The sequence below is a fragment of the Heterocephalus glaber genome, unplaced genomic scaffold (assembly GCF_053883595.1).
Source record: "Heterocephalus glaber isolate CG9 unplaced genomic scaffold, H.glaber_assembly_v1.0 deba00001745, whole genome shotgun sequence".
Taxonomy (NCBI): Eukaryota; Metazoa; Chordata; class Mammalia; order Rodentia; family Bathyergidae; genus Heterocephalus; species Heterocephalus glaber.
The window spans coordinates 16,226-43,711 of record NW_028258451.1 but is presented as its reverse complement, the minus strand read 5'-3'; the positions used below and the strand labels follow the sequence as shown (position 1 = coordinate 43,711).

At 52.6% G+C, this 27,486-nt stretch overlaps 2 protein-coding genes and 1 long non-coding RNA gene across 23 annotated transcripts in view; 2 read left to right on the top strand and 1 right to left on the bottom strand.

Annotated features, from left to right (window-relative positions):
* LOC147821279 (uncharacterized) overlaps positions 1-27,486 on the bottom strand; it is a 41,920-nt gene that overhangs the window by 519 nt on the left and 13,915 nt on the right. For 2 of the 19 annotated variants that reach the window (XR_015447291.1, XR_015447301.1), the window contains exons 2-7: positions 27,265-27,469; positions 15,848-16,062; positions 12,206-12,397; positions 1,911-2,180; positions 1,241-1,494; positions 448-601 (exon numbers count right to left, since the gene is read on the bottom strand). This is a non-coding gene — a long non-coding RNA (uncharacterized LOC147821279). The other 17 variants (XR_015447297.1, XR_015447294.1, XR_015447293.1 and 14 more) reach the window with 17 other exon arrangements.
* Positions 17,050-21,563, top strand: Klk12 (kallikrein related peptidase 12). Its single transcript, XM_013066415.3, is given in 6 exon segments — positions 17,050-17,691; positions 17,963-18,017; positions 18,326-18,485; positions 19,174-19,433; positions 20,174-20,307; positions 21,207-21,563. Coding segments are annotated over 5 exon segments (747 nt in total). The 5' UTR covers positions 17,050-17,691; positions 17,963-17,980; the 3' UTR covers positions 21,363-21,563.
* On the top strand, positions 22,539-26,673 carry Klk11 (kallikrein related peptidase 11). 3 transcript variants are annotated; one of them, XM_087200924.1, is made up of 7 exons: positions 22,549-22,748; positions 22,900-23,494; positions 24,310-24,375; positions 24,704-24,860; positions 25,109-25,374; positions 25,799-25,935; positions 26,226-26,673. In XM_087200924.1, exons 3-7 carry the CDS (start codon positions 24,336-24,338, stop codon positions 26,376-26,378), a joined length of 753 nt encoding a protein of 250 aa, XP_087057050.1. In that variant the 5' UTR covers positions 22,549-22,748; positions 22,900-23,494; positions 24,310-24,335; the 3' UTR covers positions 26,379-26,673. The 3 variants fall into 3 exon arrangements, with proteins under 3 accessions (XP_021101844.1, XP_012921868.2, XP_087057050.1); XM_021246185.2 differs by lacking the exon at positions 22,900-23,494 and having other exon boundaries at positions 22,539-22,748; positions 24,704-24,767; XM_013066414.3 differs by lacking the exon at positions 22,900-23,494 and having other exon boundaries at positions 22,543-22,748.

Here is a 27,486-nt window from a genome sequence, read left to right as displayed (position 1 = left end):
GAGACGTGTGCCACAGAGGACAGAGACCTCACCGGGCACCTGGCCTTCTGGCCCTGCGCCTCTTTCCCTCCCTACAGAAGCCCTTTGTGCCCCTGACCAACCCGCCCCTAGGCAGGGCTTTGAAAAATGGCTTCTCCATCTTCTTCAAGGCCGGCTTCGAATGAAGCTAATTTCATTCCATCAGCTCTTGTCTCCAGGGTATCAAGCAGTGAGCAGCCCGGACTTAACAAAGTCATAAAAGGAAAGGGGGAGGATGAGGGGTGGGAGCAGGAATGAAGGAGAAGGGACATTAGGTTGGGGAGGGGACTGGCAGTGTTATTTTAAACCAACCAGACACTCACAGAAGATGACTAAAGATAGTATTTAAAGAAAGGAGCCAGCTGCATGTTAGCAGATCATCATCCCAAGCAGCTAGTATAACAAGCGCAAAGGGCCTGGGGCAGGAACCTGTTTGGTGTGTTTGAGGATCAATGAAGACGCTTGTGTAGCTGCAGCTGTGTGAGCCAGCCAAGCCGGGAAGAGAGGGTGGGAGCTGATAGGAGAGGGCGTGGAGCCAGCTGCGATCTGATCTGACCAACAGGAAGGATGGACCTGCCATTTACTAGAATGGGAAAAAACAGGTTTGGGGGAAAGAGAGCCGTAGTTTTTAAATTGAAAATAAACTCGATCCTTGGGGAAATTCCAGAAAATAAAACCACAAATTAACCGCAGAGCATGTCGGTTTCTCTGTGGTGTGACAGTAGTGAGCATGCTCATTCCCCTGGAGGACATAAACGAGGTTTTGTGTTAAAGATCCAGGGGGAGGAGGTTTTGCAGGGAATGGACACATTGTAGGAATGAGGTCCCGGCTGCTGGCTGCTCAGAGGCCAATAATTGGGAGTAGATTGGGAAGAGTCAGGTTCTCTCAAGGGCTGGCGCCGAGAAGATGCAGGGCGTCCATCTCCAGGGGTGCCTCCTGGGGCACTGGGGCTCAGGGCTTTTAGGGAGGTACAGGGAGCTAGTGGGCAGAGAGGTCCCATGCTGGGTGGGTCCTCCTCGTACAGGGTGTGTATCTCCTTTCTCCCAGGGTTACTTCCTCTATTTTCTTAGAACAAATATACCACTTTTCTGCAAATTGGATCTCACAGCAATTCACATGCCCCGTATTAGTTGATGCACACAACTAAAGGCTGAGGAGAGATGTTATAGAGGTCATTCACCCACGTTCTGGGTTCTGGAAATCCAAAGAAAGATTGTTTACCAGTTAACACCGTAGGTGAAGCATCTTTTCAGAATGTAGAACGCTGGGAAAAGGAGAGGGTGCTGTAAGACAGTGGACCCTTGACTTACAAACTCGATCGGTTCCCAAGGGAGGGTTGGTTGTAAGTCAATGCCGCTGAGATCTGGATATTTACCTGGGTACTTGCTATAGATAGCAAGAGGCAGATGAGTCTTCCATTAACCTAGTTAACCCAAGTTGTTCATATGTCAGGCCAGTCTTAACTTGAGGGTCCACTGTAATTGGAAAAGGGTCAGGAAAGCAAAATAACCCTGGGGAAGGGCAAAGGGAGGGGGAAGTGAAAGTAACTCCAGCAAGGACTTCCCCCAAAAGAGCAGCCCTGGTAGGGTCAGCGGGGACTTCTGAGGGGAAAGACCTGGAGGCTGGAAGGGATCAGGATGGTAAGACGTGGGGTAGGTGCCTCTGCAGCGGAGACAAGGGGCAAGTCCCAGAGGTGAGCCTGTTGTGCGATCTGAGGGAACACAGAGCAAGGATGGGGTGCCGGGTAGGGAGTGTGGGGTGTTGAAATAGGAGGCTAGGCCACGGCCGCGTGGCTGGGGCAGTTGGGCAGGACCTGCCAATTGAGAAGACTCGGTAACCATGGGCACAGAGCAGCACGAGGGATGGGCTGAGCCCTGTACGCGGTACCAACCTTCTGATACGAGAACACCTGGAACCTGGCACCTGATAGCCATCTTGTGACACGAGAAGAAGCCGAGCCTGGTGCCTGATGCCAATCTTCTAGCTTGAGAGCAAGTGGGACCGCCTGGATCAACTGTCAGGGGACACAAAAGGGCCGCAGCCAGTGACTGCAGCGCCCGCCCGTTCTGCTTGCAGGACGTAGCTTCTCTCTTCCCTTCACAGCTCTCTTCTCCTTGAGCACTTCTTTTGTGCTTCTTCCCTTTCCTTCCTCTTCTTTCTGCTTCCAGATAAACCGTAACGTTTTGCCTTCGCCAGTTGTCCCAACCAGGGCATTGAAGGGGAGGGTAAGAACCCAGAAACACTGCTGGCCCCTACTCCGCCCGTAACAATGTTACCATGAACTAGTCGGTCCATGGTTCCTAACTCGCTCCGATAAACCCGCTCTCCCCTGTATGAGCAGAGCCACAAGGATGTATGGCCTTTGTCCTTGGCCCCTGAAGCGGTCCCTGAAGAGCCTCCCAGCATAAAGGTAAAGGTCAGTCTGTTTTCTCTACAAGCCCTTTCCAGTGCCCCTGAATGCATGTTATTCTTTCTTCATATATATTTAGCAGTACGGGGGACTGAATGCAGGGCTTTTCCACTGGGCTACATCCTCAGCTCTTTTCTTTCTTTCTTTCTTTTTTGAGGCAGGGTCTTGCTGTGTAGCTCAAGCTATCCTTGAGCTCACTACGTAGCCTAGGCTGGCCTTGAACTCACAGCAATCCTCCTGCCTCAGCCTCCCAAGTGCTGGTGGTGAAGCCCAACCAACCTCCATTGCTGCTTGACAAAGTTCCAGCCGGGGGAAAGAAAGGGTGGAACACATCGTACCCTCGTGTTTTATTTTTTCTTGCCATAATTGTTACTCTGATCACAGGAGTCATTGTGTTTGTGACTAACAACAAACTCTCCATGAGGCTAATTGGCAATGATATACTGAAATCTGATCTGGCTCACAAGTCCCAAATTCCTGTTTCTCTTAGTTCTATTGCCACATCCACTCCTAAAGAAACCTCTCCTAAAACCCCCTCTGTTTCCCCCACTACTATGACTCCCCCTCTTATTGCTGACATTCTTTTTACTAAAGGGGTCTTATGAAGAGATGAAAGGACAGACTTTAGATGTAAGAAATAGTGGGAAATGGGAAATAGAAAGAACGTTAAGACAGGTAAATGCATTAAGGAGACTAGTTACTCAATATTTCTCAAAGTGTTGTAAATATCTCCTGCTCATAGACTATGAACCCAAATGACATTTAGTTAAGATGAATAGAGGTATAGAAAAATAGAGAGCTAATAGCAAACTATATTAACCATTGTGCAGTTTCTCAAGGGCCAGCTGGCGACCACAAGTTTGACACCTAGTTGATTAAATCTTGCTTGTACTCCCACTGATATAAAGATTTTGATTAAGTTACTTTCTGTTCTGCTTAGGTGTGGGTAAATAAAGGGACAATTGTAATTTTTAAATATGTATTCGTGATGTTCAATGAAATGAAACAGCTTAGAGGAATTGTACTTTGTTTAACAAAAAATAACCTTTACTTCAATAGAAATTGCTAAGGCAACTTAAAATGTAAACATGTTCCGCCCAATGCCTCCCAGCTATTGGTTAAAGATATAAAAATAAATCAGACCCTGAGACTTGTCAGAAGGAACCTGAACATTGCTTGTGAAGGTTCTTTTCTCATCGCCGGCCCAGGACATCTCCCCTTCCTACCCTACATCGACATCGACTGCAGCTGGTCTGCGGCATGCTGGGATTACAGGCATGCATCACCATACCTGGCTTCAGCTCTTTTCTTACTTTTATTTTTTTATTTTATTTCTCCAAGGATTGAACTCAGGACCTCGCACTTTTGAGGCAGGCGGTGTCACCACTGAGCTAAATCCCCTGCCCTGTTTTTAATTTTTTTGAGAAATCATCTCTCTAAGTTACCCAGGCTGGATTCAAACATGATCCTCCTGCCTCAGCCTTCCACAGTGCTGAGATTACAAGTGTGTGCTACTACACCCGGCTCTGAATGTATATTAACAAAGTGATTGTTTGGAAAGTCCCTAGAAAACCAGTTGGGGAAGGCTGGTTGCCAGGGGAGCCAGTGACTGCTCAGAGGGAGGACTAGGATTCCAGGGAGCAGAGGGGCTGAAGGTAAAGTCAGTCCCCGATGGCTAATGGTTTCATCAATCATTCAAAACAACGACTTTCAATAAAACCTCAAAAGACTGAGTGCAGAGAGCTTGTGGGTAGCTTGGTACATGGAGGCTCCCAGAAAGGTGAACGGGAATACATCCCTGTGCCGGAAAGGGGTGCACCCCAATTCCACCGGGACAGCCAGGGTGTCAGAACCCAACTGAATACGAGGACACCCGGCCGCAGACTGCTCCGGTATTAATTTCTTCCTTGCTGGTGAGGAGAAAACCCCACAACCTTTGGGGCCACAGAAGTCTTCTGTGTTGCTTGTTGTTGAACAGACCAGAGAAGAGACTGAGTCTGTTTTGCCCCTCTATTCAACAGAATGAGATGAGAGGCAAATATGTAAAATGTTTTTAGGCTGTGCTAAGAGGATTCAGTGCATTGGGAGGCCCTGCCTGAGGATTGAGGAACAGGGGGAGAATCCTGCCTGAGATGATGTCACCACGCTGGCTCCCAGGTGAGGGGCGTGGATCAAGAGGTGGGGGTTGGGGAGCTGGGAGATGAACCTGGAGCCTGGAGCAACTAGCTACCAGTGGCAAGGTGAGGGCTCGGGTGGAGCAGTTAAAGAGCTGTGCATAGATTGGAGAAGTTCTGCAATAACATCAAAGAAACTCAGCAACAGAGCCAATTCTCATTGTAGTTGTGTGCTACATTGTCACCTTGAACACTAAATTTAGCAAATACTGATCCATTCATTGCTCCTGGGGGGAAATGCAGAGTTGGGTTTCTGCAAGCCGCAGTGTTTTTGTCAACTGATCAAAGATGGGTCGCGTGAGTATTTTTGTTGAAAAATACCTCATTTCACAGACACTGTTATTCATTCACATTGAACTCACAGCCGAAGTCACTGTGGCTCGGTGTGAATAAAGCTTATCTAATGCATGTATTCTCTGCTGGGCACATCACATTTTTTCTTTTCTTTACTTTTGTATGTGTTTGAAATACATAGTAAATGCACTCTACTCACCGTGGGGAACTGATACATGTTCACACCACGTTTTAATCCCTTTTGCTTCCCCTTCCCCTTCCCACCACCCTATCCCCCGCATCCCAGACAGAACTTCAGCACCGTGCTTGGAGCAGGCGTTAAACAGTCAAATTGCTCCCCCTCAACAGCCCAAAAATGTGGAAACCCGGATATCAAAGAGACCAGATAAAGGACACATGTTTACAGGACAGTAGCTGATAGGAGAAGGCCCATGAAAGCCCCAAGATTATCAGTTCAGGAGAAAACCTAGTGTTTATGGAGTTGGTAACTTTGAAAAGACAGAACTAATGAATAATAGGAATCAACTGTCTCAGGTTGGGGTAAAGGTGAGAGCCAAGGATGAGTATCATCATCCCTGGGTGTTATGGGGGAAGACTGTTACACTGGCCCTCTGTTCCTTCCAGTTCTGCATCCTCAGACTCATCCAATGTCGAGTTAAAAATAATTGGAAAGGCCGGGGATTTAGCTCAGTGGTTTTGCTGCCTGCTGCGTAAGCACAAGGACCCAAGTTCTATCCCTGGTACCAAAAAAATAATAATAATAATAACAATTGGAAAGAAAATTGTGTCTGTACTGAACATGTACAGACTGTTTTCTTATTTTTCCTGTTAGGAAACACCTGTATAAAACCTGTTAGAGATATGGGTATAACTCAATAGTAGACTGCATGGCACACGAGGCCCTGGGTTTGATTTCCAGCACCAAAAACAACACATGCTGTAACACCTACTTACACAGATGAACACTATCAGGTATGCATAAGTCATCTGGATGTGTTTAAGGTACACTGCAGATGTGCACAGCTATACCCTCCTATAGAAAGGACTGCAGCTTGTACAAATTTTGATATCTGCCAGGGTCCTGTGACCAACCCCCTTGGGTAGGGAAAGGTGGCTAATTTAGTGTTCAAAAGAGGGTGGGCCCAGAAAGACCTGGTTTTACCACTTTGTCTTTTGGGATCCTCAATTCCATCACCTCTAATAACAGAACCTGCTGCTTAGGGCTGTCAGGGAGACAGAGTAAAAGACTGGCACTTAACAGCTCTGCACGCAGAGCTCTCTCCTTCCTGGGTCCTCCATGGAGAAGCACACAGCAGAGTAGGGAAGGCATGCAAGTTCTGGGGCCAGGCAGACTAGGTCCGATGCCAGCTCTGTCACTCACTGAATTGGGTCACCTTAGAATCACTTGCTGTTCTTGAGCCTTCACTCCAGTGGGTGTAAGACAGGTACTTAGCACCACCTGGTTTTAACACCCAAAAGCCAAAGGTCAGACTACAAAGGAAAGGGGAGAAAATGGGAGAGGCCATTTTTGAGACTGAGGCATGAGGAAGGACATTTTGAAACTTCAGGAGGACTAATCTAGAGGCCAAGAACTGTTTAATTTGATTATATTGAACGTAAGCATTTGTATTCAACAAATGACTCCATGGACAGAGTAAATTGATGGGGGACAGCCTAGTTAGAAAACATTTGCTGTCTATAATAAATACTGACATGGGGTTGCTATCTTGACTATTTAAGGAAATTCTGCAAATAAATGACAAAAATGAGGAAAAGATGTGAAGATGTGAAGGAGATTTAGAGAGAAAAAAATATCCAAACTACTCATATGAAAAGATGTCATTCGTTATCTAATAATTGCAACTACAAATAGTGTATCACTTTGTATTCATTAGACAGATATTTTAAAACTTTGAAAGTTAAATAAGCCCAGGCATTAGCAGGAGTGCCGAACACCGGAATCCCCATGCCTGGCTAGTGTGACTGTAGATCAGTGTTGTTATTCAGAAAGGTAGCAGGGTGCTTCTTGGCTGACTTCAGTACAGACAATCCCCAGTTTGCAAGGGTTCAAGTTAGACTTTTTCAGTCTTATGATGGTGCAAAAGTGATACAAATCCCATGGAAACCACACTGCGGTTTTCCCAGGCTAGCAGGCAACAGTACGATTGTTTCTATGATGCTGGACAGCTCCTAGGCAGCCCGGGGATCAAGAGGGGAAGTGACATCCCACAGTCTGCTGTGTTGCTGAGCTATGGTGTGCTAAGCACATTCTCAATGTTTCAACTGATGAGGGGTCAATCAGGATGGAGCCCCACTACAAACTGAGCATCTATTGTTGAGCACCTTTGAGCCCAGGAGCCCCACTCCCGGGTGTCTAGGCAGGGACAATGGTTATGCAGGTCACAAAGGGGAAGTAATATGTGACTGTTGCAGTGGGGGAAATCTGAGTGCTCATTCATGGGGGAGCAGATAGGAGAATGTGTTGGAAATCCACCATGGATGATGTCACAGTTAAAAAAACAAACTAGGGCCAGGGATTTAGCTCAGTGGTGCTGCCTCCTGTCTTGCAAGCATAAGGTCCTGAGTTCAATCCCCAGTACCAAAAAAAAAAAAAAAAAAAAAAGAACAAACTAGATGTTCACAGGGCAACATGAATCAAATCATAAAAATTCAGTGCTATGGACTACAACGCGGGAAGAACAGAGCTCCAAGCACTGCTGCTGGCGATGCAAATTGGTCCAACCTCTTCAAGAAAACATTTGGCAACTTCTTATGTAGTTAAACATGCTTCTATCATATGATCCAGCAATTTCACTCCTGGGTGTTTACCCGAGAGAAATGAAAACATATGTCCACACAATGATCTGTACATAAGTGTTCATAGCAGCATTGTTTGTAATCGCCAGAAACTGGAAGCCACCCAGATGTCCAACGACTGGTGAATGGATAAACAAATTGTGGGAGAGCCACGCAACGGAATACTGCTCAGCTGCAGGGAAGAATGAAGTATGGATCGATACTGGCAAAAACATGAGGGAATCTGCAATGCACTGCGCTGGTGAAAGAAGCCAAACATATAACTGAAATGCAAGGCAAAGCCATGGTGGCAAAATACAGATCAGTGGTTGTCTAGGACCAGGGAGGGCAGGGGCTTGTGCAAAGGGGGCACGAGGCAGTGAAAAGACAGGGAGGGAGGAGGAGGGGACTTGTTCATGTCTGGTTACAGAGTTGGTTATATGATTGCATCCAGTTTCCAAGATTCACTATAGTGAGCACCAAGATGGGTAAAAGAATAACTTACTAGAATGAAAAACAACAAGCAGAGTTGAATGACAAAAAAGATAAGAAAGGAAGAGCACTACTGACAAAAAAATACAAGTACATAAAAACACAATACAACTTCTAGGGGCATACAATAAAAGAGGATAAAATAGATCTACAATGTTATGAATCCACTACATACCACCAAATTATACATCTTAAGTGGCTAATCATCTATGAGAACTTCATCTTACTAAAATAAATTGTGACAATAAATGCAATGGCAAAAGATACACAGTAACAAAGATAGTAGCAAAGTACACACGATAACAAAAACAATAGCGAATTAAAAAGCAAACAAGACACGTTAATAAAAATAACTGAAGATATACAATGATAAAGACAATGTCAGAAGGAAATAGGGATAAAAGGAAATAAAATAAGGAAAACAAGAGTCTTACTCTAGTCAGTGATAATGTACCACCAACTAATTTGACTGAGGATCAAGAACTAAATTTAGTAGTAGTAGTAGTAGTAGCAGCAGCAGCAGCAGTAGTAGTAGTAATAGTAGTAGTAGTAGTGTAGTACTGTAATAGTAGTATTTGTAGTACTGTAGTAGCAGTTTTTGGTGGTGCTGGCAGTTAAACCCAGGGCCTTGCACATACTAAGCAAGCTTTTTATTACTAAGCTCTCTCCAGGGCTTTTTAATTTTATTTCCAGACAGGGTCTCACTAAGCTGCCCAGGCTGGCCTCAAACTTGCTATCCTTCCAGGTAGGATTACAAGCGTGCGCCACCGCACCCGGCTTAATAAACATTTTTAAGTTAAAAAAATACCACCGGCTCTAGAGGGTTACTGGGAGGATTAGCAGGATTACTGTGTGGACAGCCCCAAGAACACCTTGTGCAGAGTGAGTGCATAATAAGTGGTAGCTGTCAGCGCGATTGTTATGGTGCTACGTGCTCCTGTCATTGACATAATTGGGATGATGCTATGTCTCCAAGGTCGCAGTGCCACAGCCAGCTGCCTGGAGTGACAGCTGGGGATTTGAGGGAGTAGGAGGCAGCCGCCCAAAGCCTTCCTGTGGAACAGAAAATAATGACAGAGCTGAGCTGGAGATTCTGAGTACCAACAACACCTTAATTCAGAAAACCCGGCCAGGAGGTGAGGCTCCTTGGCTTCCTCCCTCCTCCCTTCCTGAGATTCCTCAGCCACCTGCCCTCCTCTTCCTGTTTTCACCCAGGGGACTTTTTCCTAACAATGGGAGGCTGTGTGGAACAGGTGGAAAGGGCTGGCTCCCAGAGAGGCTTTGTCTGAGGGACATCCGCATGTCCAGGCATGTCCTACTCACTCAGCCCAAGGAGGCCTTGTGCCTCCTTCTCCCGAGGTGCCATGTGGGTGGAATGTGATCGCGCCCACTTTACAGAAGTGTGGATCTAGACTGAGGCAGATTGGCAGCGAGTTGCCCCTCCCCACCCAGGTTGAGAGGGACACATTTCTGAGCATCATCCCCACCAGCAGCCCACTGGGAGGCTTGTGCGAGGGACTAGGTCGGACATTTCAGGCTAGAAGGAACAAAAAGGCCCTGTTTTGCTGGGTGTGGTGGCACACACCTGTAAGCCCAGCATTCTCGGGTACTGAGCCAGAAGCGTTGCAAGTTCGAACACAGCCTAGTCAACTTAGCGACTTAACAAGACCCTGCCTCAAACTATAAAGTTTTGACAAGGGCTGGGGATAGAGCTCTGTGGGAAGGCACTGGGTTCGGTTCCCATATCATAAAGGGAGGGGGGCGTGTTTCCATTCTAAGAGGTCAAGAGGTAAGATGAGAGAAGCCTACAGGTTATGGGATCCTTGAGGAGCCCAGGAACCCGGGTGAGGCTTTCTGGAGGGGCACTGAGCTGGGTCTGGAAGGGCCACGTGGGCTTTCTGCCTGCCCGGAACTGGCCTAGATGGGGAGACTGACACCGCTCCCCGGAGGGTGTTCCATCTCTGGGGCAACCCTACAACCGGCCCGAGGCGGCAGCCAGGACGCTGGGGCGCACCCCCTACTGGGCATGGCTCACTGGCCCTGCTGCTGCAGCGGGGTGGCTGCTCTGAGCCAGCTGCTCGAGGCTGCGTCAGCCAAGACCTTGGAGATGCGGGCACAGGTGTAAGGGGCCTAAGACATGGCGCCCGTAGTTGGAACTTAGGGATGGGGCCCTTAGGTATATGACTTGGCTGGACCCTCTGTCTCATGTGAGTCACGTGTCTGGATGCCACCATCGATGTGGCCCAGGCCACACTGATCTGAGGCTAACAACCTCATGGCCTCACGGACACTGGGTCCCCATCCTGTGCGACACCTGGGGGAGTGTGCTGCTCTGCGAGACACAGGGGCAGCAGGTCATGGTCACTCGTGGAAGGACAGTCACACGGCCACGAGCGGAGGACATGCTCCTAAGTGAGTTGGGCTTTCTTCTGTGGCTGCCTCTATCACAACACAGATCCTAACCCCGAGCTGGGGATGGGGATCCAGTGTCCACACGGCCCCTGATTCCATCCTGATGTAAGCCAGCATCTTCAAACCCAATAGCTGCCATCCGTGGGGGGGGGGGTCTGATCTTGATAAAACCCATCTGATGCTCTTGGGAGGAGAAAAGAGAAGGAGTAAAGCATGAACAATGTAGAAAGAAGCTACATGTACCAAGGACATCCAATAACAACACAATGTTAGACAGGAGGAAAGAGTTCAAGAAGTCTATTGTTCAGTACAATGACTGTAGTTCACAACAGCGCATTGTACACCTGAAAATAGCCGAGCGTAGACTTCTAGCTCTCTCACCACAAAAAAATGACAAGTATGTGAAGTAATGTGTGTGATAATTACCTCGATTTAGCCATCCACAAAGCATGCGTGTTTCAAAACATCACAGAGTATACTGTAAATGCACAATTTTTATTTGTTAATTACAAATTTTTTTAAAGTAAAACAGGGTCAGGGATTTAGCTCAGTGGTACCACTGCCTGCCTTGAAAGCACAAGGTCCCGAGTTCGATCCCCGGTATCAAAATAAATAAATAAAACAAAAACTGGTATGGGAGGAAAGAAAGAAACAAAGAAAGAAAGAAAGAAAGGAAGGAAGGAAGGAAGGAAGGAAGGAAGGGGATGAAAGAGAGAGAGAGAAAGAGCCACTACAACAGACCCACAGTGTGGCCTAACTGAAAATTCAACCTTTCCTAAAAGAATTTATATAACAAGCAGGCGTGTTGGCACACACCTGTAATCCCACACAAGAGGAGGTTCAGACAGGATGGCAAGTTTGAGCTGAGCCTGAGCAAAGTAGGGATTTAGCAAGACTCTATCTCAAAATTTAAAAAGAGCTGGGGATGTCACTCAGTCCAAAGGCCCTGGGTTCAGTCCCTGATACTGCCAAAAAACCCAATTTGTTTTATACAATAAAAATTCAAGGGGGCTGGGGATTTAGCTCAGTGGCACCCCACCTGCCTTGCAAGCACAAGGTCCTGAGTTTGATCCCCAGTACCAAAAAAAAAAAAAAGAAAAAAAATTCAAAATGGAGCCTGGTACAGTGGTAAACATCTGTAAACTCAGCACTCTGAGAAGCCAAGGTAGAAGGATCACCCTCCTGGCCAACTTAATGAGCCTCTGCCTCAAAAAAAAATGTTAAAAGGGCTAAGGAGGTAGCTCAGGGTGAAGGCCCTGTGTTCAATCCCTAGTCACACACACACACACACACACACACACACACACACACACACATGGTTTCTACTGACTGGTTCTGAATTAACTCTTTCTCAAATCTTAAGCAATACAAACCTTAACCAATATGAGGTTCGGGTCACACTTCTATGTGGGGATCCTACTAAATTTAGATGAGGTGCTCCCTGCACTCTCAAGGGAGTTACTGAACATACAGCAGTGGGCAAATGTAACCACTGGGACAATGTAACTACCTGGATCCCCCAAGTCACAGGGCCCATGTCCTAAACACCCCTTGATGCTCCGCCCCAGTGAAAAGCACAGGAAAAGGACACCACAGCTTTGTACTTACTTTGGCTGAACACGATGGGACCCGTTGACCTTCCACCCCTCCACCGGAAGAGCTGAGGTTGTTCAATATCACTGAAAGCAGGGCTTGGAGGACTAAAGCCCATTCAACAAGCCCTACTTAGGACTTGGGTGACCATCCTCACTGCTGCTTACCCATTTCAGCGTCTGTAGCCAGCATCTCCTGTAACACCTCCTACATTGAGGTAAAAGTATAATAAATGTATGGAACAGTTTTATACGACCCACAAGGCTTCAGAGATGAAGATCCTTACTGGGCATGGGCACATGCCTGTGAATCCAGTTATATGGGAGGCTAAGGCAGGCAGATTGCAAGTTCAAGGGTAGCATAGGCAACTTACTGAGACCAGGCTTCCAAATAAAAAAGTAAAAAGGGCCGGGGATGTAGCTTGGGGCTCCCTGGGTTCAATCCTGAGTACTCCAAAAGAAAGAAAAGGGGGCCGGGGATTTAGCTCAGTGGTGCTGTCACTTGCCTTGCATTCGCAAGGTCCAGAGTTCGATCCCCAGTACCCTCCCCAAAAAGAAAGAAAAGTAAGGAAATAGAGAAAGGGAAGGAAAGAAAAAGAAGAAAGGAAGGAAGGAAGAAGGAAGGAGGGAGGGAGGGAGGGAGGGAGAGAGAGAGAGAAAAAGAAAGCAAGCAAGCAAGCAAGAAAGAAAGCCAGCCAGCCAGCCAGCAAGAAAGAAAGACACTAAAGACCCGGGGAAGCAGTATGCGTGTGAGTAGCTGCAGGAAGAATGGACTACACATACAGAAACGTGACCGGACACACAGGGCCTGGCCTGAGGGAAATAAACCGAGAGGGGAGCCCAGCAGCACCAGTTCATTCAGATTCTCCAGCCTCTCTGCATCACTGGGGGGAATGCGGGACACCTGTCCCATGGAGGTCTCCAGGAACAAAGGGAAAGGCTCGGAGAATGGCGTCTCCAGGTTCTAGGACTTGCTTTAGGGAACCAGAACTCTGGTTTCCATGACCTGCCTCAGGAAAAAGAAGGGGAGGGAGAAAGGCAGAAGGGAGCAGCAGAGACCCTTCCTTCCCTGGCCTTCAGTTCAGAGTGAGGCACATGCAGCAAATGCTGCAGCAGTCATGCCTCTGGAAGCAATCGACTGCACGTGAAGCCGTGTGAGTGTGCTCTGCAGTGTGTATACAGGGACAAAACCAACCAACAGTGTGCCCTCCCGACATATCACTGTGGTTGAGCCATGTGTGACTGTTCTCAGTGCACCCACGCTCCATACTTTGGGGTATCGTGTTCTGAGCCCCAACACAGGCGTGCTGCTGACTGTACCCAGCCTTCTCCAGAAGCAGATATGATGCCACGTTGTGGACGTAGAGCTGTGACATCACACTGACAACATACACCCATGTCCACGAGATGCAGCTGCTATGCCCCTTAGGAGGCACGAATACCCACACAGGAGCTGCACACCGGGGATGGGCCAGCTGCGTGTGGGGGCTCATGCCTGTCACCCCAGCACTTTGGGAGGCTGAGGCAGGAGGATCTCAAGGTTGAGCCCAGCCTGGGCAACTGAGTGAGACCCTGTTACAACTAAAGAATGTAAAAAAGGGCTGAGGGTGTAACTGAGTGTGAAGGCCCTGGGTCCAATCCCCAAGTCCTGCAGAACGGGGGGTGGGGGGCAGAATGAGCCTTGGGATACACAGAGTACAAAGCCCCACCTCAGTTGAATTCCTGAAAACTCTTCAGTAACATGAGAACCCCTCCCACCCTTTGACAATGTCAAGAAGCAGCTATTAAGCCCCTAGCACCCACAGTTTAAAACAAACCCAAAACATCGTAGGCCTTGTTGGGTTCTGGAGGCAAAGTGTTCATCATCTACAAATTCTACGCAAGCCCATGTATGCTGTTACTAGAAAACTGGCCCGGCTTGCATGGGGGCTCCAGCGTTTGTCCAAACGGCAACACAACAAGCACCCCACCCATGCCCAGAGACCCCTTCATGATAGTAGCTGTGGGGACCACCCACAGTGGCTATGGTCATCCAGGGTCTGGGCCTGCTGTGCGCAGGAAGAGGCCACTCCAGCTCCCTGTTGGGGCTGTCCTAGAGACACAGCTCAGCACCTGTGACCTCTGTGCCCAGCCGCCCACCTTGCCTGGAGTCCTGCAATCAGCACCTGGCACATGCAGCACGGCTCTGAGACCACCTCAATTCATCATGGAGCCAAACCAGAGCCCCCCGTAGATCACTCCTGCAGGACAGGGTAACCGCCCCATCCTCAGTTCCTGCAGATGCCGGATGCCCCTGGTGCCCCGGCCACCCGGGTTTAACTGAGCAAACAGTGATGGGGGCTGATGGCCGGGACTTCATGGACGACAGCTCCACTCTCTCCAGCACCAGACTTGCCTTTGAGCCACTGCTTTTCACGCATTCCCCAGGACACCCTGATGAAGGGCAGGCTCGGCACACTGGCTGGACCTCGGGCCATCCCTGGGCACCCACTCAGTAGCACCTGCCCATTTCCAAAGATGTCTGAGCCATCACACCTGGTCTGCCTGCTTGGGCCTGGCAGGGGCAGTGCCACAATCCCTCGTGCAGAGTCACCCACCCTGGGGAAATGACATGGGTCCCCGGGCTCGTAGGTGCCCCCATGTTGATCAAGCTCACACACGTCTGCACACACAGAAGCCACGACCTGGAGATGCCCTTCTCCCTGCAGAGTCCCACACGATGCTGAGAGTGACCAGGGCACCCTCCTCTCCTTTGAAGGTGGACTGGTGGCCCCGGACAAGGCACTTGATGGGACAGTCACCTTCCTTGCCGCCCCTGGGCTGTGGGGCTCACAGAGCACACACTGGCTCAGCACAGGTGTCCACACTGGGTTCCGTGACACATAGCACCTGCCGGTCATCAGCCAAGCTCAGGGTGGATTATCAAAAAGAGTTGACCTCCATTTTTTAATATGATCATTTGTTATCATATTAACTCTGATAACTTGTTAAAGTCTTTCCTTCCCTCCTCCCCTTCTTCCTCAAGCTGATAAAACCCTGGTGTGGGCAGGTATGGGAGGCTGGGCGGCTCAGGCAGGAGAGTCTCAAGTTCAAGACTGGCCTGGGCAACTTAGTGAGACTTTGTCTCAAAATTTAAAAATCAAACAAGACCAGGGATGTAGCTCAATGCAAAAGCTCTGGGTTCAATTCCCAGTAGTGGAAAAGGAAGGAAGGAAGGAAGGAAGGAAGGAAGGAAGGAAGGAAGGAAGGAAAACAGAAGGCAAGGGAAGGGAAGGCAAGGAAGGGGAGGGAGGGGAGGGGAGGGGAGGGGAGGGGAGGGGAGAGGAGAGGAGAGGAGAGGAGGAACATTAGTCCCAGGGCCCCTTCAGACCACACACACCCTGGCTTGTGCATGGGAACCTTCACCCCAGCCCCGGCCTCCCTTTCCCTCTGAGGCTGTTTTTGGACCCCGATGGGAAACCTGCCCTGCTCCCCAAGAAAGCCTGGACCTGTGCATCCAAAGCCCTGTCTCGCCTTCTTCGTGAGTGTGGCATCAGCAGCCTCTGTGTCCAAGCGGATGCAGGGTGGGGGTCCTTTGTGTGCCAGGGCGGTGACTGTGGCAGGAGATTGGAAGCCCCCAGGAGGGCAGGGAAGCACATGCAGAGGGGCACTTACTCACACCTCAGAAATGCTTGCCAGAGGCCATGCTGGGAGCGCAGAGAACCCTGACCAGCTGCTTTCCCGGCAGTGGCCAGCCGGTCCCCTCTGTAGGCTCTCGGAGAGGAAAGGCCCTGGCCTGGGCCTGGCAGCCAGGGAGGCTTCCTGGCAGGTGGGGCTCAGAAGGTCTTTGCAAGAGTGGTGAAGATTCATCACGAAAACGCCAAGGAAGGGGCACTGCAATGTGAAGAGAGGCAGGCTCAGGCTCCCGGTTCAAGATATTTGGCATTTCTAGACCCTGGGGGCCAAGTTAGGAGCTGAGATCCAAGAGGGGCTGAATGCAGATCATGCAGGGCCTCAAAGGCCATGCTGAAGGGCCGGGACTTTGACCATGGGATGGGTGGACCACATTTTATGTATCATCAGTTATGGCATCAAATCGACAGATAAAGGGTTTCCTTTGGGGCTGATGAAAATGTTCTGGAAGTAGTGATGATGGTTGCACAACCTTGGGAAATTGTGACTGTGGTGGAAGTCATTGGACTGTAGAGTTCAAATTGGTTAAAATGCAAATTTGTGTGTTATATTAATTGTACGAGGGGAAGGGGGGACAAGAAGGGAGAGAGGCAGGAGAGAGAGAGAGAGAGAGAGAGATCTACTCTATTAAGCACATAGTTTTATCTTGTTTTTTCCAGTGTTTTAGGACCAGGAAATATCCCACTATAAATCTGAATTTCCAGCTTCCCTGAGAAAGCCAGAGGACCTGGCCCCATGGCCCCTATGCCCTCCAGCCGAGCAGCAGGGTGGATTTCATTGCGTATAAATTACACCGCAATAAAGCTGATTCCCAAAAGTTCCTCAGAAAGGGAGAGGTGAGTTAGTTGGTGTCCAGAGCAAATCAAACGCTGAAGCTTTATCGCTGCAAAAACAAACAGACCTAAGACACGAGGAGACAGTGAAAGATGAAAGGGGATGGGGTGAGCCTCTCCTCTCTTCCTGTTTTGCCATCTCTGAAGGCCTCGCTTCCGCTTTCCCTCCTGAGTCCTCCTCTCTCTCTCCCTCCCTTTCTCTCAGATGAGGGGAAAACTCAGAGGAACTGGGAGAGACTTCTGTGGTCCCTTGATATGTGTCCTTTTTCTCTCCTTGTCCTTCCTCTCTGTCTCTCTTCCTTCTCCCTCTCTGCCATTTCTATTTCCCTACGTCTTTCTTCCTCTGTGGGTTTTAAGTAATGGACGCTCTCATGCAAAAAAAAAAAAGCTTTCCCGGAATGAGATGAATCAACCTGGTATTGCCGTGTGCGCGTGCGTGTGCGCGGCCTTCGGGGTGAGAACATTGCGTGGTCCATTTAAACCCCGTCAGAGTCGGGCTTTCACGGAACTCCACCGGGGAACCCTCCCTGCCTCTCCCTGACCACTAAGTCAAATCGCTCCCTTCCTCTTCTTGGGGCTCCCTGTTCTCCGCGTGGGTGCGCCTCGCCCCACTCCCGCAGCCTCTGCTTCCTCCTGCTCCTCCCCGGCCCTGATCGGTCGGGGCTCCCACCCTCCGCTCATGCTGGCTGGAGTGGGGATTAGGACCTAGCTCCAGGCACCCTGAGTCATCACCCCCGCCGGCAGGGCAGCAAGCTGGTCGGAGAGCAGAGGGCTGGGGGTGGGGCTGTGTCTCCCCACCCGGGTCCTTCCTGTCCCCCTCCCTGTGGCGGTGAAGCTCAATTAGAGGCGAAACGCGCTCCTGGGGATCAGAGCGAGCCCCACCATCAGTCCTTCTCATCCCCTTCCCTCCACTCGGAAATCGGTCGGGCCGGGGCAGTGAGAGCTAAAAGCCTCGCCAGCTGGAGCCTGGGGCAGGCAGACAGAAGGAAGAGGACAGGTAGGGCAGCACGTCAGGTGGCAGAGGGGGCAGGTGGGCCGTGGGGGGCCTGGCTAGCACAGGGGCCGGCAGGTAGGTGGACAGAGAGCCGCCGAGAGGTAGGCGGCTGAGCCCACGACTCAGGACCTGGCAGACAGAGACAAGATGAGAAGGAGCAGACGCTGGCATGCAAGGGACAGGTGGGGAAGGGTGAGGCCACCAGAAAGAGGAAGACAGTGCTGAGGTCCTCGAGGACAGGGAGGCAGACCTCTGAGACCCTCACTCTCCCCAGACCCCGAGACAGCCCGCCATGGGGCTCGGCACCTTCCTGCTCCTGTGTGCTCTTGGTGAGTTCTGTGGACAAGGGGAGGCGGGACCCGGGCTGGGTCCCCACCACCACCCCAGCTCGGCTCTGACCCAGACCAGTGCTAGGGATGGGAAAGGGCCTCCCTCTGCCTGTCGGGTCCCCAGCCTCTGTCACTGTTCCCCTCTCTCTGGGGAGCTCTGTGTCTGTCTCTCCCTTTATCTTTCTGTCTGGGCCGCTCTGCTGTTTGCTGTGTCTTTCTCTCTCTATTGCTTTCCCCACCTCTGTACCCCTCCTCCTGCCTCCGCCCCAGTCTTTCTTTTTGTCTGACCCCATGTTTGCCCCTTGTAGGTCTCAGCAGGGCAGACAGAGAGAAGATCTTCCATGGTGTTGAGTGCGTCCCTCACTCACAGCCCTGGCAGGTGGGGCTGTTTTCGGGCAGCAGCCTGCACTGTGGGGGGGTCCTCATCCACCCGAGGTGGGTGCTCCCAGCAGCTCACTGCAGCAGCAGGTAAGGCCTGGGATGGGGGCGTCCTGGGCTGGACAGAGGAGGCGCTGGGGAGGCGTCTCTCACCTGACAGGGCTGAGTGAGGGTGCTGAGGTGCAGAAAGCCAGTCCTACAAGAGAGTCTGAGGGTAGAGCAGGACTCGCACTTCCTCCAGAGTGGGCTTGGGGCAGGTGGAGGCCTGGGAGTTCCCCCGAGGCAGCCCAACTGTGCCTCCCATTTCCTCCTGTGCCTTTCCTTCCCTACATGGTGTCTGTCACCAGCCCCAACCATTCCTGGACCCAGTCTGGACCCAGTCTGGACCCAATCAGGGACTAGAGCTCAGTTCGCTGGGCCACTTTCTAGGTCTGATGCTCTGGGGCGTTTTATGAAGAGAGAGCTGATGCAAAGGGGCAGGGAGGCTTGGGGACAGAGAGACACAGCAGGACAGAGAGGCCATTTCCGCCTCACTCGCTCCATCAGTGTGTGGACCCAGGCAGTGGGCAGGGCAGAGGTCCCCGCCTCCCTCCTGAGCCTCAGTGTGTAAGAGCATCAGAAAGAAGCCCAGCAAGGAGGGGACACCCCAGACGGAAAGAGCAAGGGACAGAGACCCAGAGGCCAGAGGAGAGGCTCATGGAGAGGACGTGGTGGAGAGAGGATGGACACCAGGGTGCAGGGCAGCGGAGAGACCTCTTGCTCAGCCGCTGCCCCTCAGCAGGTACTGGGTGCGCCTGGGGGAACACAGCCTCGGCAGGCTGGACTGGACGGAGCAGTTCCAGCGCAGCGGCCTCTCCGTGACCCACCTTGGCTACCAGGGAGCCCTGCAGAGCCGTGAGCATGACCTCCGGCTCCTGAGGCTGCTCACACCCATCCGCCTGACCTGCAGCGTCCAACCGCTGCCCCTGCCTAGCACTTGCGCGGCCGCTGGCACCAACCGCCACATCTCGGGCTGAGGCACCACCAACTGACCATGGGGTGAGGGACGAGGGTCCGGGTCAGGGTGGGGTAGAGGCGAGGGCAGTACAGTGAGAGGTCCAGAGCCAAGAGAGCTGGAGAGGACAGGTACAGGGTCAGGATCATGGCTTGGGGACCGAGACTGTGGTGGTCAGAAAGGCTAAGGGTGTGGGGATGGAGTGAGAGCCGAGGTCAGAGTGAAGTCGGGCTCGTCAGCCTGCAGCAAAGGTCACCTCTAAATAGGGTCTAGGTCCGAGGTTCCGGGGTTAGAGGTCACTGGAGCCCAAGTCACGGAATTCAGATGCTCCACAAGCTGCTCAGCGTCTGAAGTTAAAAACTGGGATTTTGTCACATGTCTCAAGATTGGAAGCCGTGGAGTCTGGCATGTGGGGCCAGAGGTTCAGGTTCAGGGAATCTGGGGTCAAATAAACTATGATCAGAAGATACTTTGGGGTTGGGACCCAGGAAATGAAGGTTGAGGATCAAGGTTAGGGCGAGGACAAGGACGTGGGGTCAGAAGGCAGAGATGCGTGTGGAACCAGGACACTGAGGCAATGAGATTAAAGCTCAAAGGTCAAGCGAACTGGGCCAAAGGTCACGACGACATCGAGGGGTAACCCTGACACTCAGTGATTTCGGGTAGCCGTGTAGAATGGTGGGGGCGGAAGAACAGGCTGAGATGGGCCTTGCTTGAGAAGAAGGATGTGGCCCCAAAGTGGGGAGCTTTGAGGGACCCTGTAGCACCCAGCTTCTACCCCCAGATCCATTCCCAGACCGACACCAGTGCCTCAACCCCTCTGCTGTCTCCACTGATGCCTGTCAGGCCGCGTTCCCTGGGAGAATCACAGCCAACACGGTGTGCGCAGGTGGTGTTGCCGGGAAGGATGGCTGCCGGGTGAGTGCGTGTGGCCGGGGCCTGGCTACCCAGACAGGAAGTGAAGCAGGCAGCGGGGAAGCGGAGGCCGGAAGCAGGAGGGAAGCTGACGGAAGATGAGCAGGGGACAGGGCAGAGAGAGAGAGTGAGAAAGGAGGAGAGGCTCCGCATAAGGGTGGAGGGAGACGGAGCATGGAAGGGAGGACCAGGGACGGAGGACAGAAGGAAGGAGACAGAGAGGGAAAGGCAGAGAAGGAAAGGCGGGTAGGGGCGCAAAGCGGGGCAGGGGAGAGACAGAAGGGCGGGGGACAGAGGATGGAGGGGTAAAGAGCTGTCCAGGACTCGGAGCTCACACGGGGGCTCCTGCTTCTAGTCTTCTGCACACCATCCCAGGTTGAGAGATTTGGAGACAGTGACAGAAAAGGCCAGCGGACTCTGGGTCCCCTAGAGGAGGCCAGGGACATAACGGCTGTCCTTAAGAGAACCCCATGCCCTCATGGAATCTCGTCCTCCTCCTCTGGGATTGGTCATTGGTGATGTGTGCGCTCCCTCCATCGGCCTCAACCGCTGTCCTTGAGAGAACTCTCTACGTTTATAAAGTCCTGCCCTCCAACCCTTGGATTGGTTAAAGTTGATGGTGCTCTCTCCCTTCATTGGTCAGAGCCCCAGTCGTTGCCTGGCAGAACCTGCTTCCCTTTACCTTAGAGTCCTGCCCTCTTTTGCTGGGATTGGCCCCTAGGGATGTATGTTCTTTTCTGTTGGCTGGCCATTGCCATTGGCCTTTGGGAAGGAAGCTTGGCTGTGCTCTGCTGCCAAGACCAGACTTGCAGCCATTGTCCTCAAGGCCTAGGAATGCCAAAGGGCACAGGGACAGGACCTCTCCCTTATTCATGCAATTCTCCTTTTCCTCTGTCTTCCAGCGAGACTCTGGGGGCCTGCTGGTGTGTGGGGGAGTCCTTCAGGGTCTGGTGTCCTGGGGGTCTGTGGGGCCTTGTGGGCAAAAAGGCATCCCAGGGGTCTACACCTTTGTTTGCAAATACGTGGACTGGATCCGGATGATCATGAGGAACAACTGACCGGCTTCCTCCATCTTCACCCTTCAACGTGGGGGACCCTCAGCAGGAGCCTCCTCCCTACCATGCCCACTCTCACTCTTGTTGGTTTGGGGAACCTCTTGGAACACTCCTTCCAGCCAGCCCTCCTGAGCCCCAAGAGTGGGATGGGAAGTCTGTGTGGAATAAATGTATGTAACTGAAGGAGGAGCCACACCTGTCTGCTTGATGTCCCTGTGTTGTGTGTGTGTGTGCCCCTGACTCCCCTGCCTGGAGGTATAGAAACAGACCTCAGATGGGGCAGGAGTTTTCCCTAAGGGATCCCCTGGGAATGGAGAAGGGAAAATCACTACGACGAGAAAAACAAGGGCCACTTTTCTCCACCAGCCACGATAGAAACAGCACCAGAGGACATAAGCCTTTCAGTGGCCTGCAAAGAACCTGAAGGAGGACAAAGGAAATTGTGGCCTCCAAAATACTACATGCAAACTGCAGAGCCAAAATGCATACCCATTAATGAGATGTCTATAAAAACCACCTTCTGTGCTATCCAGCTGCAGATCAGCTTTTTTTTTTTTTTTTTTTTTGGTACCGGGGATCGAACTCCGGTCCTTGCGCTTGCACAGCAGGTGGCAAAACCACTGAGCTAAATCCCCGGCCCCAGGTCAGCTCTGTTGAGTACACACAGTTCCTGTGGAGGTCAGACTTCTCACATCCGTGATGACCTGGGGCGGGATGCAGCCCTGGGAAACAAGAGAACCCAGCCTGTGTCTGTTCTTTTTTGGGGCAATACTGGGGATTGAACCCATGGTCTTTGCACTGAGCTACATTCCCAGCCCCTTTATTTATTTATTGTGTGTGTGTGTGACAGAGTCTCGCTAAATCACTAATTGCCCAGGCTGGGTTTGAACTTGTAATCCCCCTGCCTTGGCCTCCCAGATTGCTAGGATTACAGGTGTCCACCGCGCCCAGCTTCAGTCAGGTCACAAAAGCGAGGAGGAAATATCTTCCTCTGGAGGGGCGAGGGATAATCCCCACAGCACAGGAAGCCGCTGCGCTGGGCTCCTTCCTGGAATCCTCATGCCACCTCTCACCCCACCCCAAGGCAGGGCTGTCACCCCCATGCAGCAGATGAAGAAACTGAGCCTCACAGGGGTGGAGGCCCTCATCCCACGTCACAGTGGTAGGAAGAGGCAGAACCAGGGTTTGAGGCCAGGGTTGGCTGCTGTCAGGACCTGGGCCTACCCCGCCTTGTTGCACATCTGGTTAGGGGAGAGAGGAGAGGAGGATCAGGAAGAGATCTGGCTGCAAACAAACCCACGGTGGGAATTTGAAGCCGGGTTTCACAGATGAGGAAACCGAGGTGGCTCACGGGCTGGAAGTCATCAGACCCAAGCTACACAGCATCAAGTAAGTGCCTGCGCTGGCTCTGGACAGACAGCCAGCATCGGAGGCCTGGGCCGGGGCGGGGGAGCGGGGTGCAGGGGGAAGGTCACAAACGAGTGAGGCCCCAGAGGTGCCTGGGACTGGCGCACCTGCAGCGGCTCCTCTCCCTCCCCAGGCCTTGGCTCCCACAGGCCCCGACCTGCCTCCCCCCCCAGTCCTGCCCCCTCGCCTGGCAGGAGCCCCACCTCTGTGACACCCCAGTTCCCCCCAGTCTTTGGAAAGGTGAAGGGAGGTATCCAGAGGAGGCCAGGCACTCCGGGCTGTGAGCAGCGGGGGTAGGAAGACACACACACACACACACACACACACACACACACACACACACACGGAAGGAGAGAGATCCGAGACCGAGCCCCGAGCCGAGAGAAACACCAAGACAGAAAGCGCTAGAGAAGAGGACGTGCGAGGAGCTGAGCCAGACCAAGGAGGACACACAGGGACAGAGCCCCAACAGGAAGAGGAAGGCCGCGCGCGCACACACATGCACGCGCAGAATCACAGGACGGCAGAGAGCGACACAGACAGGACAGGTCCAGGGAAGGGCGCACACGGGAGGGACACGGAGGCACAGAGGGGGCTTGGAGAGGCGACAGAGGCAGGCGGGCAGCGCCCCAGGAGGCCCCACACCCCGCCCCTGCCTGCCCGTCTGCCTGGTGCCTGGCGCTCCGACCCAGCCTGCCGAAGCTGCCACCGCCGGGCCCCCAGAGCCTGTGAGTGAGTTGGGGAGGGAAGGGAAGGCCCCTCGTGGAGCCTGCCGGCCGAGGCCCATCTTCCTCTGCCTCAGCTCCTCCTCCTCAGCCTCCCTTGGCTCCAGCCTCCTCAGCTTGGGGGGAAGCTCTTGCGCTCCCTCTCTCCCTCTCTCTGCATCTCTCATTTCCAATCTTGCTGCCCCCAACCTGGATGACCTCTGACCCCACCCTCAGTTGCTAAATACAGCCCTTCCTTCCCCTACGCCCCCACCCCGGCTGGCCAGGGCAGCTGAGGACACCGGGCCTCCCCGGGGCCAGCCCCGCCCAGCGCTGTCCGGCTACCTGCCAAAGACACAGGGATTCCACGAGGGAGGGGCAGGACATTGTCCCACACGAGTCCCCTGCTTCACTGGTGGGAAGCAGCCTGAAAGGCTCCATCACGTCACCCTGCTCTAGGGACAAGAAGGATGGGGTGCTCCCAAGCGGGGCCTGGCTCCCCTTGTCCTCCCAAACCCACGCAGGGGAGCGGAAAGAGGAACATTCTCTATGATGCGCTAGGCTGCCCCACATACGCTGCCCCCCGCCAGCCTCCTCCCCAAAGTGTCCACAGCTCCTTGGCTGACCGGAAGCCCCTCCAAGACCACCGTGGAGCCCAAAGACTTCATTAGGGCCTGGGAGCCTGGTGTGTTGAGAAGGAAAGGGCTTTTTTCTCCCTGGGGGAAGCAGGCAGGGGTGAGGAGAGGCAGGCAGAGCAGGTAAGGGAGAGAGCGAGGTCAGAAGGCGGCCGGGATCTCCCCTCAAAGTGACTAGGCCCCTGTCTCCCTCCTTGTTCCCAGAGCCCTGCCCTGTTCCCCTCCAGGCCATGAGGATTCTCTGGCTGATCACGCTTGCTCTGGTGACAGGTACGGAGGTGCTGGGGACACAGGGGCTTCTCTCAGAAATCGCTAGGGTTCCCAGAGGGACTGGACGCCCCTGGCTACAACGGGTGTGAACCCTTCAGATGCCAGAACAATGCAGGGAGGTCCGGGTGGTCCCAGAGGCGTGGCCAGAGGCGCTGGGAGGGGCGTGAGCACTCGGCACTGGGGCAGCGCTCCTGGCCCACGTGTGGCAATCCTGGTGCAACACCAGATGGTGACCCAGACCACTGCCCTCTCTGCCCTACGCTCATTTCTGGGGATTCCCCACCTACCTCTTCCCGTGCCTGAGCCCCCCTTCCACCCGACCCTCCAGGGCACGTAGGGGGAGAGACCCGGATCATCAAAGGTTACCCGTGCCTGCCTCACTCCCAGCCCTGGCAAGTGGCCCTGTTCCAGAAGACACGACTGCTGTGCGGGGCGACCCTCATCGGCCCCCAATGGCTCCTGACCGCAGCCCACTGCCGCAAGCCGTGGGTGCGGGGGCTGGGCGGGGCTAGGAGGCGGGGCTGGCGGTGGGGTGGTGCTAGCCAGGGCTGGGGCTGCAGGAGGAGGAGCGGCTGAAGCCGGCTGGGGATTGGGGGGGACACAGGATGGAAAGGGGCTCCGTGGGAAACAGGCCGGAAGTGGCACGAAGCCCCTTCATTCCTGAAGATGTCTCTCACGCCCCTCCGCATCTCCCCCACCTCTCCACCTCTGATTGCCCTCTCTCTCTCTGCAGCCATTACCGGGTCCTCCTGGGGGAGCACAACTTGAATCGGGAGGATGGCTGTGAGCAGAGGCAGACGGCCACCGAGTCCTTCCCCCACCCCGACTTCAACAACAGCCTCCCCAACAAGGACCACCGCAACGACATCATGCTCGTGAAGCTGCCCAGGCCGGCCGTCATCACCCAGGCCGTGCGACCCCTCTCCCTGCCTTCGCACTGTGTCACCGCTGGCACCAACTGCCTCATTTCCGGCTGGGGCACCACATCCAGCCCCCAGTGTAGGGGAACACGGAAGGGGTGGGAGGGAAGGAAGGTTATGAGGATGGAGGAACTTCCAGAGACGTCAGCCCCAGGGATACAAGGAGAGCTCCCTGGGCTGGGGAGGGTGGAGACTCAAGTTTGGGCGGAGGAGCGCACAGATGTGAGATGTAATCCCAGATCTGGACCTTGGGCAAGTGCTTCACCTCCATGAAGCTGTGTTCTTCTCTATAAAATGAGAATAATCACATCCACCTGTCAGGGTTGGATTAGCAATGAGGAGTGAGGAGTTTACTCAATGGCGTTATTGTTGCTGTTGTTCCAGACAGATGAGCTGGCTGCAGACAGAAAGGACCGGGTTCTCCTAGGTGCTGGGCGATAGCACAGCGGGCCCCGGGGGCAGGGAAGCTGGGGGCTCCCTCCCACGCCCCCCTGTTTCCACAGTGCATCTGCCCCACACCTTGCGGTGCACCAACATCTCCATCATGAAGCACGAGGAGTGTGAGCGTGCCTACCCCGGCAACATCACAGACACCATGGTGTGCGCCAGCGTGCGGCAAGAGGGCAAGGACTCCTGTCAGGTCAGCGGGCAGGGCCTGGGTCCAGAACCTCAGTGGCACCTTCAGCGACGTCCACAGTTCATCCCAACCCAACTCCATCCCCCGCAGCTAAATCCATGTCCATCCCCAGTTGCCATTTCTGACCCGGGCAAAACCCCTGGCCTTCCCCCCACCCCCGGCTGCAGCCCAGCCTTCCCCAAACCTGCGTTGGACCGACCCCCACCCCTACTCCCCAAGCTCCTCCCCACCTCTGCTCACACCGAGGTGCGGCGCCCTCTGCTCTGACTGGTTCTCTCTCTCCTCGTGCCCAGGGTGACTCTGGGGGCCCTCTGGTCTGTAACCAGTCTCTCCAAGGCATTATCTCCTGGGGCCAGGACCCATGTGCAGTTTCCAGAAAGCCCGGTGTCTACACAAAAGTCTGCAAATATGTGGACTGGATTCAGAAGATTATGCACAACAATTAGCAGCACCCGCTTGCACGGTCAAAATCTCAATGTTTGGAAGTCTGCACGTTCTTATAAGAAACCCTAAGTCACGATCCTATTATGTCATTTCTTTGGGGCTGCCTTCACTTATGTGAGGTTCTACAGCTTTCTAGTAAGCTTGGGGTTTGGAATCAGAATCCTGAATTCAAATCCTGACTTGGACTAACTTGTCACTCTGGAAATGATCATAACTATTTTGTCTCCTATTTTATCCCAGTCCCCAAACCATTCTTGACAAAGATGAGATTTAATAAATATTTGAAGAACAAATGAATCTACTGAGTCCTCAGTATGTTCTGGATCCTGGTTCCAAGGGCTTTTAAATACATCAACCAACTTAATCCTCACTAAACCCTATGGGGCCAGTACTATTATTATACCATTTTACAGATGAAGAAACCAAGATGTGGAGAAGTGAAGTCACTTGGCCATGCTCACTGAGCCAGTGAGTGAAAGAGCAAGGATTTGAACACACTTTTTGATATTCCCTGATCGAGGCTCAGTTTCCTTTATGTGTACACTCATGCCTGCAAAATTATGATGGTATAGAAAGTCATTCCCCACACAGGAAGACCTTGAAAAAACCAGCTGTCCATGTTATTTCCCAGCCTCTGTGATAGGCAGTTCATTGAGGCCTGTGCTGGCCAATATGGTCACTTCTAGCCACATGTGGCTATTTAAACTTCACACATTTCAAATGCTCCAGAGCCATGTGTCAGATGGCACACATGGAACACCACCACTGTCGTGGTGTTTGATTGAACAGGACCAAGCTAGGCAACCTCGAGCCTTAATTTTCGACAGACACGATGTCCCACAAAAAATCCAGAACTTGGGATCTTTTCTTTTCCACTGATCCACTCACCTTGCTGGAGAGGAGTTAAGGGCCCAGCGCTGGCATTAGGGCTTTCAGATTTTTAGGTGGATTTGCTGTGCAACCTCTTGTGAGTCACTGTCCTCCCTGAGCTCGCCACTCCTCACTTGAAATGAGAGTTGGTCAAGTTGAGGTTGATGCCCCTTGCAGACCAGGGTTCCTGTGATTCATAGGCCTGTGTGTCGCTCAGAGATACCTAGATAGCAATGAGAT

Coding starts and splice junctions, on each gene's coding strand:
- Klk11 (XM_013066414.3), top strand. CDS start 22,688: ATGAGGAAACCGAGGTGGCTCACGGGCTGGAAGTCATCAGACCCAAGC. Junction 22,749..24,309: donor CCCAAGCTACACAGCATCAA/GTAAGTGCCTGC, acceptor CCTTGTTCCCAG/AGCCCTGCCCTGTTCCCCTC. Junction 25,936..26,225: donor AGGGCAAGGACTCCTGTCAG/GTCAGCGGGCAG, acceptor CCTCGTGCCCAG/GGTGACTCTGGGGGCCCTCT.